The 16,723-nt window shown below is 41.6% G+C and overlaps 2 protein-coding genes across 4 annotated transcripts in view; one reads left to right on the plus strand and one right to left on the minus strand.

The window, feature by feature from the left end:
• Nucleotides 1–16,723, plus strand: part of LOC126564267 (SUMO-activating enzyme subunit 2-A) — a 354,644-nt gene that overhangs the window by 224,128 nt on the left and 113,793 nt on the right. The window lies entirely within an intron of this gene.
• Nucleotides 612–9,706, minus strand: LOC126564208 (protein quick-to-court). Of its 3 annotated transcripts, none has more exons than XM_050221186.1 (5): nucleotides 9,104–9,706; nucleotides 3,689–4,684; nucleotides 3,378–3,617; nucleotides 1,649–1,738; nucleotides 612–844 (listed from the first exon to the last, which is right to left on the minus strand). In XM_050221186.1, exons 1-5 carry the CDS (start codon nucleotides 9,704–9,706, stop codon nucleotides 641–643), a joined length of 2,133 nt encoding a protein of 710 aa, XP_050077143.1. In that variant the 3' UTR covers nucleotides 612–640. The 3 variants fall into 3 exon arrangements, with proteins under 3 accessions (XP_050077143.1, XP_050077145.1, XP_050077144.1); XM_050221188.1 differs by lacking the exon at nucleotides 9,104–9,706 and adding an exon at nucleotides 4,807–4,912; XM_050221187.1 differs by lacking the exon at nucleotides 1,649–1,738.

Genomic DNA, 16,723 nt, shown 5'->3' on the forward strand with positions numbered 1-16,723 from the left:
CGCGGATAATGGATCGATTTTTGTCGATTGGCTCGTAACTCTGATGTGTATCAAAATGTGGATGGCAGAGAAAAGTGATTTCCTTTTTTCTTATTTTAAGGCCATCGACTAACAAAAGTAGCAATTAAATTGTCTTTTTCCAAAATTTAATTTTTATAAAGCACTATGTAACACAAATTCTGGATGATAATCTAAAGCATTCCACCTATACGAATAAATATTATACCAAAGGAAGTAAAGGAAGAGAAATTAATGATTTGAATCGAACCCTTTTACATCCTGCTTTCTTGTGCTGTTTTCGCTTCTTGATTCACTCCCATTTATCCTGTAAGATTTCCTATCTCACAATGCAGAAGTAAGTGATAGGCCCTTTTATGCAATTCTTATCCACATCGATCAGCACGCCAGCACTTCATACAGTATTCGCTTTAAACAGTTTTCAAGGACATTAAAATCTTATCTACAAGTGTAAGCCTTATGTTACCTACATATTTATTTTGTTTTGTGTCTGTGTATTTGTGTTAGATAAAACATAGCAATACTCGTTTTCTTCTCTGTGTACGTGTGTGTGTGTATTTTTCTACTTCTACTCCTTTTCTCTGTAGCATAGACTAACTGTGACAAAGTGCACTAATCAACTCTACTTATACGCTCGCGCCTTGTCAATGTTGGAACGCTCAACGTCGGAGAATCCTAGGATGCTTTCAATCGCATTCAAGTGTCCCTGTGAGTTTTCCTTGTCAGTAAGGAAGTAGTAGATCGCACTCTTCAGGAACTGCAGCGTCACCTCGGGATCGACTTTGTTTTTCGTCTGTTGGGCGTCAATCAGTCGCTTGTACATGGTCTAAAATTGAAAAGGGAATTTGAATTTAGGTACGTCTTTGATTGTTAATTTTCATATAAGGCAAAATAAGAACTAAATAAAGCTAGGCACTGTAAAAATAAAGGAATAAGCAAGCAAAGAACAGGAAACACTATAAAGGAGAGTAAGCAAGACAGGTAAGCGGAAAAATAGTTGTAAAATTCTGATAAAATAGTGCTCTTATAGGTGGAAGCAAAACGGTTGTGCACAATGAAAGTGAAAATTAAATCAAAAAATTTAAAAATATTATTTGACATTTTGCGACATTTTTTTGTTCTAAAAACATTCAATAAAAAGGTTAGCAACAAAATCCCAGAAAAACCCATGACTTAACATATGCTCATGCAATTGTTGCATTTTCTACAAAGCAAAAATGTAGAAAAGCACAGAATAAAGTAAAGTGGAGCTTGTTCATTCCACCACAGCTTTGCTAAAATGTTGTGAAAAGTGTCACATAGATCTTTAAAACTTGAACATAAGAAAAAAAAACAGATGATATTAAACACGCTAGTACGATTTAAATATAAAACATTTTCAGTACATTTGCAAAACCAACCGAAAAATGTCAGATTAAAATAATAGAGTAAAACAAAGCTAAACAAATCACCGCAGTATAAGCACATCAAGCATCAGCACTCACGAAGCGACAATTTGCCCAAACATTGGTACTAATCGATAATTAAAAGCTCAAACTTTTGCTCTGAACTTCAGCTAAGGATGATTGTTATTGCTGACGGTTGAGGCTAAATTTCTGATTGATTGTTTAATTTGTTTTGTTCTACAAACCTTACGGGCACCGAGAAGCCAGAGTGAGATTGCTTCTTTTGCGCTCAGTAAAACCTGCGTACCGCCATTTTCTTGCTGATAGTTCGTATCCTGGAGAGAGAGTGTGTGAACGACAGTAGGGAACATGGGGAGAAAGAGTGAGTTATGAGTGAGTGTTTTTACTTTATAGTTTTGTTTTTACTACATATGTTTTGAAACTAAAAAAGGATTTTAAAAAAAAACAGGCCGAATCGATACCAGATGATTGTTGCTTTTTTGGATTTCAAGATTCTATCATGAATTTGTGCAATCTGTCGGAATGAACATCAGATTACTTACCAAAAAAGATAAGGTAAGTTTGCAACGGACTACGAAAAAAAAATGGGGTTGATGTTTAGGGGGAAGGTAAAGGATAAACAGGCAGACAAGGCAGGAAGGCAACAGCAGTAATAGAAAGCAATGTAGTGCATGTAGTAGCGTTTTCGCATAGTCTACGTTGGCGGATTTGCGCAGCAGCAATAAAACAAACAATCCACGACCACTTATAATGCATGTAAGTCGGTGTATAAACCTATGAAACCCGTTTTACAATAATCAGCACAAAGTATAATAATAATACTATGCTAACGTACAAGATAAATTGTAAATAGCAAACGATTCATCCCGGAGCACTTTATGTGCAGGTATGGCCAAACTTATATCTATAGCGTTATTGAAAGATTAAGTATGCTATCGCATTCAGGAGGTAAAAGAGTACCAATTTTATATCTTTAATCTCTTAATTTGCGAATGCCGTAGAATATCTCGGAGATTATATACACATGCCAAGATAATTCTGCATTCTTACCAAAGGATTTCGATAGTTTACCATGTATTTTTGAAGATATACCACAATAGGTTAACGGTTGCTTATAGATTTTTCTTTTTACTTTCTTATTATCTTTCCAGATCTTCGTGAGCGATAACAAAGACTTTTGTAGCAGACAAATACCAAGTAAGTTTTTATACTTGTCAACTTTTAATTGAAATAAAACGAGTATGGAAATATTTGGGAAACCATCACTAAGAGGACATATTCTAAAATACATGAGAAGTCACATAAGACCCTAAGAAAGCGTGAAACAATTTCGGGATACCCTGTTTTGAACAATATGGTAAATGAACAATGTTTGCCGTAACAATTTTGTTTATAGTTTTAGAACTTTGTACAATAAATAAAAATCTCTCTTCGCATCACACCAGGAAACATCAAAAGTGTCCCGAAACTTGTTGACTACCGCTATCGAGGTGCAAAAGTGAAGTTTCACATCACCAAACAATGATGGCACAGACGCGCTTTCACTTTTACTGTGCAAAAGAGATTATTATATATCTATTTTTATATATTGGAACCATAAGCCAAACAATAACGGCCAGCGTTCGCACAATGTAACACAACGAGCCATTTTGCCACACAAAATACAACCACAACACATTGAATCGGTGCAAAGCTCATTTGGAGCCTTTGGGAGTTGAAACAAAACAAAAAAAAACTATGTATTACACAGAAAACAAAAAAACACACGCACACATTCAATATTCAGTAACGACCATCTTCTTGGGCACAAGGGTGGACAGGGCTAATGAGGATTTGTCTCTTTCCTCAAACCGGACAAAAAACAAACCAGTGTGTAGACGCATTTTCTTGTGTTCATACGATTCATATTAATGCACGAACGCTCACGATCACGTGTTCGTAATAAACACTTACCCTAATGTTTTCCAGTTCATCCTGCGTGACCTGGAGCTGCTGCATCAGTTCTGGGATAGATACGCGGCTAGGAGAAGCGTGAGCCATGTCACTAACACGGTCAGCTTGCTCCTGCCGTTCTGCCTCCTGTCCCTTGGTGTACATGTGCAGATACATCTTGTTCGCCTTATCTTCCTGCTCCTGCAATTGAGCTTGCAGCTTTTCCAGCTGCTTCTCTAGATCCCTTATGCGCTCCTTCGCCTGCAAACGAAATCAAAAAGTCAGTTACAGTAGTCTAGCAAAAAAAACCCATTCACACGCTCGCGACGTACTTGCTCATAGTCCGGCACCAAGTCACAGTAGCGTGTGTTGGACTCGGCCAGCTTCTGGAGCAGCACCTCGAATCGATCGTTGTTGGACGTGCGCAGCTGCTGCTCTTCCGACTGATGCTGCTTGATCAGCTCCTCAATACGCTCTTCGTACAGTGCGATGAGACGCTTCTTTTCCGCATCCATTTCCTCATCGCTGCCGCATGCCCGATCCTGCGTGTGGACGTACGAATCCTTCGAGTGTATCGAAGACGTAGTAATGTCCTCGAAATGGCCCGAATCAGCAAACGAGCTTTGCATCTCAGACGTCGACAGCTTGTCGATGAACTGCACCTGATGGATGCCGGCCTGCATGTGGTGATGGTGGTGCCGAGGACTCGCCTTCGCGACACCCTCGTCGATCTGATCGACGATGGGCGAAATGTCCTGGCTCGAGCTGGGTGTATTCACATCGTTCGTGGTGTTTTCCCGCACGGTAACTGCATCGCTCGAGTTGCTTCGCTCCTCCGGGGAGCTAAGCGATGCTTTGAACAGGCGCAGCTCGACCACCTCTTTCGTGAGCCGAAGTATCTCACTGTCACGCTGCTCCAGATCGCAGCGGGCCTGCGAGAGCAGTTCCTTAAGCCGCCGTATCTGGCGCTGGGCACGCTGCGTCGGCGTTAGATAGTCGCCCCCGGTTTGCCCGGCATGGCTCGAGCAGTGCACGACGTACTTCATCTTGCGACCACTGAAGGTGGTTCCGTTACGTGCCACGTACGGATGATCGCACGACATGCCACTCGCCACCGAGCTGTAGCTGTGCAGCGAGTCTAGATCATCGTCCAGATAACTATTGATTGGTGATTCCGGCGAAACGGGTGGCGTCTTCGGACTGAGACCTCCTCCTATCCCACCGCCCTGTCGTTGTAATCCTATCCCAGGGCCACCGTTGGGTGTTTGGGGAGTTCTTGGCGTTCTTTGACTACTGCTACTGTGTCCAGAGTTGATTAAATTCAAAGACTAATAAAGAAAGCAAAGGAAAGGAACAAAAAAGTCATTAGTTATTTCGTACGCCATTATAATTCAGTTGATTGTTCCTATCAAATTAGACGCTGGTTTTCTCATCTGAACAAATAATTTACCATCATTTTCGACACTTTTTCCCATAATCTGTGTGCCTTACAAACGGAAACCGTACTTCTCCTTCCCGTAGTGGTGCTCCCAGCGTTTTTCTTTACCAAAACTTCAGAGAGCCTCCAGTAACTGAGATCGGACCGACTTTCAAAACTAGCATCTAGGCACTAGAATACTTTTCTTCTGCCAATCGTAGCGATCTTTGTACTTCTGTTACAAGCTTCTACCAAGAGAGAAGCTTAACGAGTACACTACCCCGGGGCTACTTCAACAAATTCGGTATTTTTCGGTATGCGCACTTCACTCAACGCGTAGCAGCTTCTCGTTCGTTGCTTTATTTTGTACTGGGGCAATACGCAGACTTATAGCAAAACTTCACTAGTATCAAATAGCACCCGCAAACCCTCGATTCCGTTAGTTTCACTTCAAATAAGGGGGGCTCTTTCTCGCTTAGACGAACGCGTGCAACACATTCGGCAAGAGCGCGGATTCGCTTCAAGGGTGTTTACTGTTCGCAGGAGAATTGCTTTAAACCACACAACAGCAATAGAGCAACGCGTTTCCGATCACCTAACAGTTACAACACTGCTCACGGTAAGTTCAAACTACGTCGTTCACGACCACACAACTTCCAGTGTATTAACACGAGCAACGTCTTCTTCCGAATACGCCTACTACGCATAAAAGAGGAATCGTTGACCATCAGTTTGTTTCGGACGTTAGTTTTCTTGGTAACAATGGCAACCATACACAGTTCGGCGTTCACAGTTCGTTTGCTGAGGATATATTTTCGCGATAGGGTTTTTGGTGACTGTCGAATACTTCACACAACAAAAACCTGTCTTTTGGAACTGGAATACTTCTCATCGTTAGTTACGCTGGGATGATTTAGCAAAATACTCTTTTTTGCACTTATCCTCACTTACACACGAGACGCACACAGATGCAAACAGGTGGTTCTTTCGTTTTTGGTCTATTTTCCATTCCATTTTGTGCTTCAACAAAGTTAATTTTCTGTTTCTTCACACACAGATTTAGAGTCCAGCTTCACACACAATATCCCAACACAATCGCGCGACAGCAGAAAAATGGGGTGAAAATTCGGACCCCACTAATTGACCATTTTTCCGCGAAGAGCAGTAATGAAACGACACGCCACACAACGAGCTACTTCCGTCCGATCGCTCGGAATGTCCGCAAGAGAATGAATGGATTGTGGAATTCGTTGGACTGATAAGCCCCCCAAACCCAATGGTTTTGATGCAGCATGTTTGGGCGCTAGCCACTGGCGCTAGAGAGTGTTTCGGTGCGAATCGCCGCCACCTTGCAGGCACATGCATCCGACGCAATCAGGCGCATCTCTCTTCTTTTGTTTCTTTTAATTGAGAGTGGCCAATCTAAGAAAGAAAAGCAAAAGTTGTATGTTTTCATCCCTCCCCACCCTCCGGATACCTTAGCCGGGTCGTTTTCATGACGAAGATGGATGTTGATGATGGCTACAAGCGATCTTTTTTTTTTTTTATTCGCTATTTTTAAACAATCAAACGGTAAGGTATTCCACCCACCGGATCATCTCCATCACTATGGCCACCATCTTTCTTTGTACATAATTATATTTTCTATTGCTTTCCTTACAATCTACAGCCCCCAACGAGTGCGATCGCTATCGAAACGATTTGCCATGTGCTGTGCTCCCCTCCTGGGATGCCGGGGAACGATCGGAGATCGAAGAAGGTGTTAAGCAGCCTTCTTACGCCCTGGACGAAAGCCATCTTCCACGGATCATCGTTGAGTAGAAGCCTGCGGACCTGCCATCATCTTCCATTATCAGGTGTTGGAAGGCCCCGACGATTCGGCCCCGGGGTGCATGTTGTGTTTTGTGTTAAATGTAGATCAGCTGCTGTTGATGATGGGAAATCGGACCCATCATAATCATTGCACTGTACGCGTGAGCGCGAATGCAACCATCTCATGTTCGATCCGAAATACACACATAAACCTTACTCATCGATTGCGAATTATTCAGCTGCAATAGGGAGCAGAGGGTGGTGGTGATTTACGATTACCGATTATTAAAACCACCAACGGCGATTGTGCGCCATGGTTCGCGGCACCGAACACAGTCGATTTGTTTAGGTTTTTGTTTTCGCTTTACTAACCATAGCATGGGGTGTGGAGTTTTTGCTTGTTAACCGCATGGCATGCATATTTCTGGTGAGTGATCATCGGTGATAGAGAAAACGGTTTACATTTTTAGAAGTAATAAGCTTCGATCGATTGCTTTTGGATCGAATGCAATGTTCCTATTGGTAATTTATATTGCCCTTGGTCTAGTTAATAGTAACGTTTCACATTGTCTGCAGCTTTTTAATCCAATGCTCTCGGTAGATTCTGGAAAAATCTCTAAGATAACGTTCCGTAAGCATAGTTATAGCGTTACAAATTCCAAAAACCATGTAACGAATGAATTCTGTACCATTGTACCGCACACGGGACCTAATTATCTAGCTACGTGTAAGAAAGTCAAAGTAAAATTAGAAACGATAACCCAAGATCCGTTGAGGCATTAGAAAAATCGAATACATGTGTTTCTGTTTCTTTTCTAAATGTTTATATTAATGAATAGATCTATTTTCAGACATCTTCATTGGATAACCCTACTGGTGCTACCAAACCCCCAAAGACTTAGCTATTCTTCAGATTACCCACCGCCTGACATGATACAAAAGACATTTGTATAATGTCTTTTACCGCAAAAAATATATAATAATGGCAAAATAAAATGCAAATAGCAAATGGTGATTTTTGAAAGTTACGTTGAATTTGAAAAAAAACACCAGTGTTGCGTGGACCAAGTGCAGCTGAAAAAGGTAAAGGAAAACAGAGGCTTCATCATCTTGAAGCTGATAACAATGATAACATTGTGAAACTTTAATCCATGAATCTAGACAACATCGAGTATACAATCACTCTGCTGGATGGAGTAGCGGCCATTCGACGTCCCCTGGAAAACATCAATGTCAGGATGAGAATCAAATATCTCCTTTTTCCATGTGGATTACATGTGACAACTTCTCAAGACAAGGTCGTCTAGTAGCATTCGCATGAAAAAATTTGCAAGATTAAATAGTTACAACGATAGTAAGATCATAAATCTTCATCATCAATAGTGTTCGCCATTGTAGCGGCTCCATTGTCAATCCACAAGCACGAAGACCAAACATCGTTCTTAGCATTTTCCGGTCGAACGGCAGCTTAAAGAACTTGTTTTCAGTTTTGGACAGAGTCCAGAGACTGAGGTGGATGTATGAAACTTTAGACGTACCATACACTCTGGACAGGTGTTTCGAGTGGTGAAGTTTCTTAAGACTGATGTATTGCTACCGATTGTTTGCGGCCAGCATACTCGACATCTATGTTGAGGTACGATTGCCAACTGTTGACCCAAGGCACGCGAAGTTGTGAGGTGAGATGAGGCGACAGCGGCACCAGTCTTAACACGGCTGGAGCGGGATTTAAATCCCATCCAGATCGTTCCCCCGTAGTTGAGGCCTGATTATTCAACTACGTTATATCAAAAATTCTAGCAAACCATTCGAAGGCCGCGTGACCTAAAACGTCGTTTGTGATCCCTAAACAATTTCAATGACCCCTGCAGCGGGTACTGGTCACAGGTAATGTTTGACCACTTAATCGCACCATCCGCAGCATATCGATTTCTTGCTTTACGTAGAATAACTTCTGCCGCTGCAATAAATGGTACGATAAACTTCACTATCTTCACTTGAACATCGACAAACGTTGAAAGAATAGTTGGTAATATGCAAAGTGTTGTTTACATTTATAAAATTATTTTGCTCAAACAACACAAAAGGCATCGTTAGAAAAGACATCTAACAGAAGTATTTTCACATCGGCATCTCTAGAAGGACTTCCGGTATATTTGGCCAGGAGATTACGGAAGAAACAAACAACACTCACGACCATTTGACAGTTGTATGCAATGTACATGCCTTTTCAATGGTCGCCCACACAACTTCCTTGATTTCTTGACTCCCCCATTCAATCACTTCCATTTACCCGCACTTCATCAAGAAATTCCCTTCAGCTAATAATAAGTTAAAAAATAATTTTATCTAAAGTTTCCTAATTCACAATTCACTGACACACGTTCTGTTGACACAATTCACTGCCCATTACGCATAACCACGCAAACTGGGTCACCCCTACACGCCGGGTATCGATGTCCTTCGTTATGTAATCCTTTAAAAAACGCACACAAACACTTACGAGAACACAACTTACCATGCCACGTTCATGGTGCTGCTTCTGCTGACAGCTGATGCTGGGTTGCTGTTTCAGCTGCTGACACGCTCCTTTCGCTTTGCACAGCCCTGACGAGGATGAGGATGAGGAGTTGATGCAGTTGCCACCGTGCAGAATATGACCGCCATCACTGACACCGCCGTGCGGTATTACACCGTTCGGAATCGGACCATCCTTCCCGGTGCTAGTTGGAACAGCGAATGAATCTACCTCGTCGACAATGTCCGTGGCAGGATTGGCAGTTGCCATCGTTGGTGAACGTTGATTCTGCTGCTGTTGATGGTGGTGGCCATGGGAAATCGATTTACTGCCGCCGTGCAATACTGTGGTCGTATTTTTCGTCTTCACACCCGATCCTTGCATGACTAGACTGCTTGGATGGCTGCCCAGCTGCTGCTGCTGCGAGGCACCACAATCGCAATCGCAGCACTCGCTTCGATAATGTTGGTAGTCATGGAAGCTTCGGCTGGTGCGCATGCGCAGCGAATAGGACCGGCAGAAGGGTTGCGGGATCTTGGTGTTTTCATTTTCGCCAGGATACGCACGGCGCTGCGAGACCGGCGTTACCGGTTTCGACGACATTTCTAGTCGAAACCGTGTGCGGGTGCAAGCTGGTGTGGGCGTTACGAAGCGTTACCCGCGCGAAAAATGGATTCGCGCACGGTAAACATCAAACGCTCGATACGGTTGTAAATTTTCCAATCCGTCCCCTTTCGAATGGATTTTTTTGCAGCGTTCGACGGTAATGGTGTGAAGACGTTTACCAATGGCAAGAAAACAACAAAAATCTAACCGAAGACAGCAAAAAACACTCGACAGAAATCCACCCCCTTCACTGTTGTGGAATTGTGCACCTGTAAAGAAAGGAAGACAAAAACAAAACAATACATATTGTAGTGATACAAAAACCAGCATAAAAAATGCAGTACATGTTTTAGAAAGTGCCGTTGTAAAGCGATCGTCTGGCGCCATACCCGGGGGCGGTATGAGGTCACCTTTCCAAGACCAATGGCGAATGGCGATGTCCAATGGAGATGCACAACAATAATAATTATCCTGCTCTTTTGTTATTATCGATCGACCCACAGCGCAACGTAATCCGGTACAAAACGGCAAACGGAATTTGAAGGTGGTGCAGAACAGCTAGCGAGCAACACCAGTTTTTGCAACATCTTCTCCTTCATTACGAATCCACCAACGAATCTGAAAATTGCGATTTCTACTTCCTGTACTTCATCTACCAGGTAAATTAAGCTCGAGTCACATCGGGACTCTGAGCAAATGTATTGTACAAGAGCTGCAGCATTTTGAGGCTTCGTGCGCTTGGAGTCATTATCCACATTGAAAGATGTAGGACTTTACAGGGTGTGTTTCTAGGCACTGGTTTAAGGCCTTAATACCTTTACCATGCCTCATTATTAATACGAGATTATGATACGTCAACTCCAAATTTCCAAACTTTTAAGCTTTACCATACGCCATGCCATCTGATCGTTGATGTTAAAGGAACTGCCCATATGCATGTTGCAGAGGTGTTCTTAAACATGGTGGACCAGTCCCATTCCTCGGTCGCTGGAACGCTACGTAAAGGATGCCATGAAATACCATTGTCGTGAAGTAAGGCTCATTTTTTCCTCGGTGGAATTGTGTTGGTTTTATCAGATATGTTGAAGGCTTGTTGGATTCCTCGAAATGCTCTTCGACGCCCCACTTACGGTTTCTTAATTTTATTATACAATTAGAGTAAAAATATCGTAAACATAATTCCGTCCTTCTCAAACCTGTGTTGGGGTAAAAGGGTGGGACTTATCATCCAAATGATCTTGCTTTAAGATGAGGCTTAAATTCCATTTGAAGTTTCTTGGCAAATTTTACACATTTTTAAAGGAAGTTTTCACAAGTAGTAATGAATTGACATTCTATCAATCAAATCAAGTCTACTAGTTCTTAAGAGTTTCTTCTGCAATATTTTTTTTTTTCACACAGAAACTATCAGCTGATCAATCGAACGAAGTTTGTCTTCAAGTCGAAGGAAGATTCCTGATAATCAATTACTATATCAATCACTATTGTTTCCACTGATGATCTTGGTTTGTCTATTGGACTGTCCATTCTTTATGGTGAGTTATTTGCAATCATAAGGTGGCGTAGTCTATCATCAACTTGCTACAAGTATTGGCGACTTCCTACATGCATTGGGGATGGTAGAGGTGACCGCGGCGCCGGTCTTCACACGGCAGTACCGGTGTTTAAAATGCATCAGGACCGTTTCCTCGTAAGGAGGACTTGACTATCCAACCTCGTTGTTTGTATTATAGCAGTATTTGATAGTACACAGTGAACGCAAGTTAAATTATTATTTTTAAGGATAAATAAGTTTTACTTCGGCATGCCTATTACGTCTTAAACTTCCATTTTTAGTTACAAAAATGCATCTGACTGCCTTTTGGCTTGTGTAACTTCCGAAAAAATACAACCAAAAACATATATCTAATCATATAACATTATCCGCCATTGCAATCGATTTTTATCACGTCAATGATAAATTGTGTTTTTCCGCTCATCGATTACATTCCAACTTTCCTTACCGATAAAAACCGCCTCCATGGCATCAGTGGGAAACGAATGCATTTCGATTGACCAAACTTTCAAGGTTACCTCTATGGGTTTTCCGATTCGCTTTGAACGAAACGAACCAATATGAGAAAACGCATGCAATAACAGTTGTCCCAAAATATCACCTTGAACGAAGCCTTATACTCTCACGTATATTAGGAAAGGGGAAGGATGTTTGTGTCGTTTAATGCCATGTTTAATGGCCAAAAATAGCCATCGCAGCGTAAAACATATGCTTTTCATTGTGGGTGCAGGGTGGGTCGGTTGGATTATTGCTCCAAAAGGTCTCGAGGGTCTGTCACGCAATTTTCCTATTAGCTTTCATACAACTGCTTTTTTTGTATTGCAATAATTATCATTATCCAAACTAATAACTAAAGAGTCTCATTAATCCAGACTTTGTCAGACGTCAAGATACATTATTTAGCTTTTGTTTCCGCAAACTGGGGATTGTATTATAGTTTCTCCTTGTTATTGGTAACGTTTTTTTTGCGTTTTCCTTTCAGATTATATGAAATCGACTGGAATTTTTAAGGTAATTATTCTGATCTACTTAATGCTTTCTCTCTATTTTATTCAGTATGCAGCAAGAAGATCGGCTCTGAATCTGTTTTCGTAGTTCAAATTTATGACAACAACTTCGGAGCTCATCTCATGTTCTAAATCCATGCATAATTAACAGAAAATATTTGTTGAGAAATTTTCAGTCCACCTCTATTTCCCACATAAATTTTCATTCCTCTTCCACCCATTGGCCAATAAACATTTGCCAAACTTGCAATTACATTTACATTGGACGCTCTTTTTAACAAAAAGTATGTAAATGAAAAACAACTCAATTACCTTTACAGAGAAAGAATATGAAACATCATAAATTGGCAAGCAAAGAAAAAATACAATTCCCCAACAGCATGCAAAGAAAAAGAGCATAATAAAGCGTCTCATTTCTGTGTGCAGATGAGAAAATGTTAATTGACCCCAAAATTATCCCACCGTCCGTCGAAAGCATTGCTAACTTGCTGCTCAAAGCTGACCACCACTTCCCAACCCACCCGATCACGGTTCTTCGGTAGTGTTATTTGTATTTGTTTTTATGCGTTTGAAACAATTTTCCCTTCCTTTCGTTGCCATTTGCTCAAATCGTTGCCAGCTTTCTTTTCAATACGATCGTCTGTCTCGACTGTCAAAAGATAAGCGATAATGATGCTCACATAACTTATGCTGTACCTTTCCATCATTACTGTTTTGCAGCAAGTGGCAGGTGGCTTGGTTTTTCCTGATTTTCAAATGATCGTTTTATACGATCATAGATAACGAACGCACACACGTTGCTCCATCAGCGGGTTACTAAATCTTTTAATAAGCATTAAACTAATTCAATCAACGAGGTATGATGTTGCTTTAAAAAAAAATCCACCCCATATGTCACACGCACGCTCCAAGTTTACTATCAGTCATTATGTAAATTTTCCCACAAATGACGCACAACCCAAGAGATGGCAAAAATGCGGACAGAAGCTTGAAAAAACAAACAGAGCACTACTAGCCACCTACAACCGATCCCCCGATCACGATAACACGACCGTCAGTGGGCCTTTGTTTTTCACAGTACCCGTGTACGTCTGCGGTCCGCAGCAGTACCTTAACAACTTCCGGTCATTCACCTTACATACATTATACAGCTGTTGTGTGTGCAGTGAGTGAGTGTTTTTCTTTTCGTATGTAAGTTCACTTTTCACGCTTTTCTCAGCGGATGAGCGCGTGCGTGGAGAGAAATGCTTTAACCTACGAGCCCATTTCCTCCTTCACCCGAACACCTGCCCGAATCTCTCCGTTTTTGGGGTTATTGTGATGAATCGAAGAAACCGTGAAAGAAAAGCCAGCACCATCCCAAAAAAAAAAAAAAAACATTGAAATTGCATCGACATAGTTACGCTACTGCTCCAGTAAACGGCCGACGACTAAACCAACTCTCATTGCGATTTAGTTCAGGTCGAAGCATCTCGCTGCCTCCCCTATTGGGGTGGAAAATGGGGCTACGAAACATGTTATGTTATTTTTCACCCTTCAGTAATGCTCCTCTGGCTCAATGCACTAGTTGAATCGTTAGATGGAGATGAATAACCACCTTATTTATTGCATGTCTTATAATTCAAATGTTTCCTCAATATTAAAAACGAATTTCTGTCACATTATAAAACGGTTAAGTATCATCCTACCATCAAGCTGCTGGCAAAGATTTTGCATTGCTGCCTGACAGCTTCTGCAAGTTTGTAGTCCTACCCTCTCCTTCTACTTTCCGCTTGGACAGCTTGATGATGGTTTAACGATGAAATATCCACACATCATCATTACCTAACCAAACGAGATTAAATCTTTTGCGATCACTGATGATCGTGCCGCATCCACGGATTGAACGCTTTTTCAACTTCTCATTTTCTAGCTTTTCAGTCAATTTCACCAACATATTGCACAATTAGGCGGCTGATTGTGTGCGTGGAAAAGCGATGGGTAGAATTAGTGAGCAAGCAAATATAAACAATTTCTTATTTAAATTTGCACATCGTCTTTTGTACATTTACAGCAAAACAAAAACACGATAGAATAGTCCATGTGTATAATGATCACACTAATGGGACCAGAGCAGATCATGGACGATTTTACGATGTTACGTGACTGTAATAATTTCCATTGAGTCATCACATACCAATCTCACCTCTTTGGGTTGGTATTTTCCTTCACGCTGAATATATTTTCTCTCTAATTTATGACCATCGGTAGTGGTTTCGGAAATTGACTGAGCATCGATAAATTAAACATTTGTTTGCTGAACTAATTATAGTATAAAAAGTAAAATAGTTATACCACACTTCTACCAACCACCACCTCTATTAATAACGTATCAATGTATAGCCACTTGGTGCAAACCTCATATAGATTGGCCTTCTCTTAAATTGGACAATTTGACTGGTTAAAATACTCGTTTATCCTAAAATGGTTGAATGTTTTCCAGCATGTTTGAAGCCTTTTTCTTCTTCTTCTTTTTGATCTAACGGCCTCCGAGACCGTCCATCTAAAACCTTACTAGACTTGCAGATAAACACGTATAGTCATTCCTCACCACGGGGGAACGGTAGGGATAAGATTTGAGCCCCAGCCCTGTTGTTTGAAGAACAGGAAGTTTGAAGTCTGTTTCCAGTTGTTTCAAAACCTTATCAACAAATACGTTGCGTTGTCTTTGATACACAAGCTAAGATTTCTTGTGAAATTGGCACTTTTATCGTTACAAAATGTAGTCTCAGACGCTGGGTTAACCGCTAATCCACACTACATCACACTTTTGGGTGCAAATTCGATACTGTCCATGGATCTCCAGTAGTTGTACTGGAGATTTTCCTTCAGATCATACCACTTGACCATAAAGTGGACAAAGTGTTTTGGAAATGGATAAATATTATAAAAATAGATATGATCTTTTTGATCACAATCAATGATTGTCTCCCATCTTTCTTTTGTAGGTCGTGTGGGGTGTGGGGGTTTGCGAATCCCTTTGACATGCAATCGTGGTGGGCTCAATCTTCACAATTCCCGCCATTACCCCAACAGCGATGCTGGTGCTGGTACATTACCGAGCAAGGATGCCCAAAAAATCGGGGATCAACACATCGTTTGTGCTGGGAATCCCGCCCCGAATATAGTCTCTATTGCCACAACGTATCCGTGCCTTCGGGCGGTAATCAAGCAGCTCGCATACCATCCGCTACCTGCAGTCCTAACCAAAAATTTGCGGCAAATGATGGTCGACAGACTTCCAGACTCCAAAATGGCTATGGAGTCACCATTCACGGATTGGCGAAGGATCTGAACAGGGCTTTCACCCGATCAACGCTCGATACTGTATTTACTGGTGCACAACAAGGTGCCAAACGGACTGCTGCTTGAAAGGATGAATCGGACTCCTTCAGCCTGCTCATTCTGCTCCCAGCCAGAGACTCTGGAGCACAAGTTTGCCCTGTGCGCTAGGGTTTCTAGTGCTTGGAACATACTGATGCAGGCTAAGGAAGCCATTGTCTCAAACCACATACTCAACATCCCTTCCCTCCCTTTACCTATTTTAAGTCACATTAGCATAAGTAAGAGGATTCCCATCCTATGTTTGTTTGTAAACTATGTCATCCACATTGTTGGAAACAACAATGCTCTGATTTTCTGAAAATCGTTTGGCGTTCCTACATACATCAAACTTTTATTATATAAACTAGTTTTTAAGTAGTTTAAAAACAATTTTTATAGAAAATAAATACTTTGACAGAAGCTCTCTGGATCGAGACGCTGGAATTAAGGTTGAAAAATTCTCCCCTTCGTTTAGACTGCGCAAAGAGCTTGAAGCTTGGGGAAAGCTTTTACTCTTACCTTTCTTCAAATATCGTCGACACCTGACATCGAGGACACGCGCAAATCTATCTGTCGTTTAAAGAACAATAAGGCACCCGAAACCGACGGAATCGCAGCCGAGGTGGTTAAAAACGGGGGTGCCTCTCTAGAAAATAAGGTTCATCAACTTGTTACTGAGGTATGGGATAGCGAATCGATGCCTTGTGATTGGAATCTCGGCATCATCATCCCATATACAAGAAGGAAGATATGTTGGACTGCAACAACTACAGGGGTATTACGATGTTGAATACCGCCTACAAAATATTCTCCCTAATCCTACAGGATAAGCTTGTTCCATTCGTTGAACAGAAAGTTAGAAACTATCAAAGAGGATTGCGTTTTCGGATTGATTCCAAAAACAGCACAGAGACGGAGTTGCGCGCTAGGATGCAGGCAACCAGCCGGTCATTTTACAGCCTGATGAAACATCTCACCTCAAAAAAACCTGTCGCGACGGCCGAAACTGGGACTGTATCGTACCTTTATAGTCGCAATACTCACATACGCCTCTGAGACATGGACCCTGTCCAAAACAGACGAAGCCCT

Source organism: Anopheles maculipalpis, chromosome 3RL (genome assembly GCF_943734695.1).
Source record: "Anopheles maculipalpis chromosome 3RL, idAnoMacuDA_375_x, whole genome shotgun sequence".
NCBI classification, from domain to species: domain Eukaryota; kingdom Metazoa; phylum Arthropoda; class Insecta; order Diptera; family Culicidae; genus Anopheles; species Anopheles maculipalpis.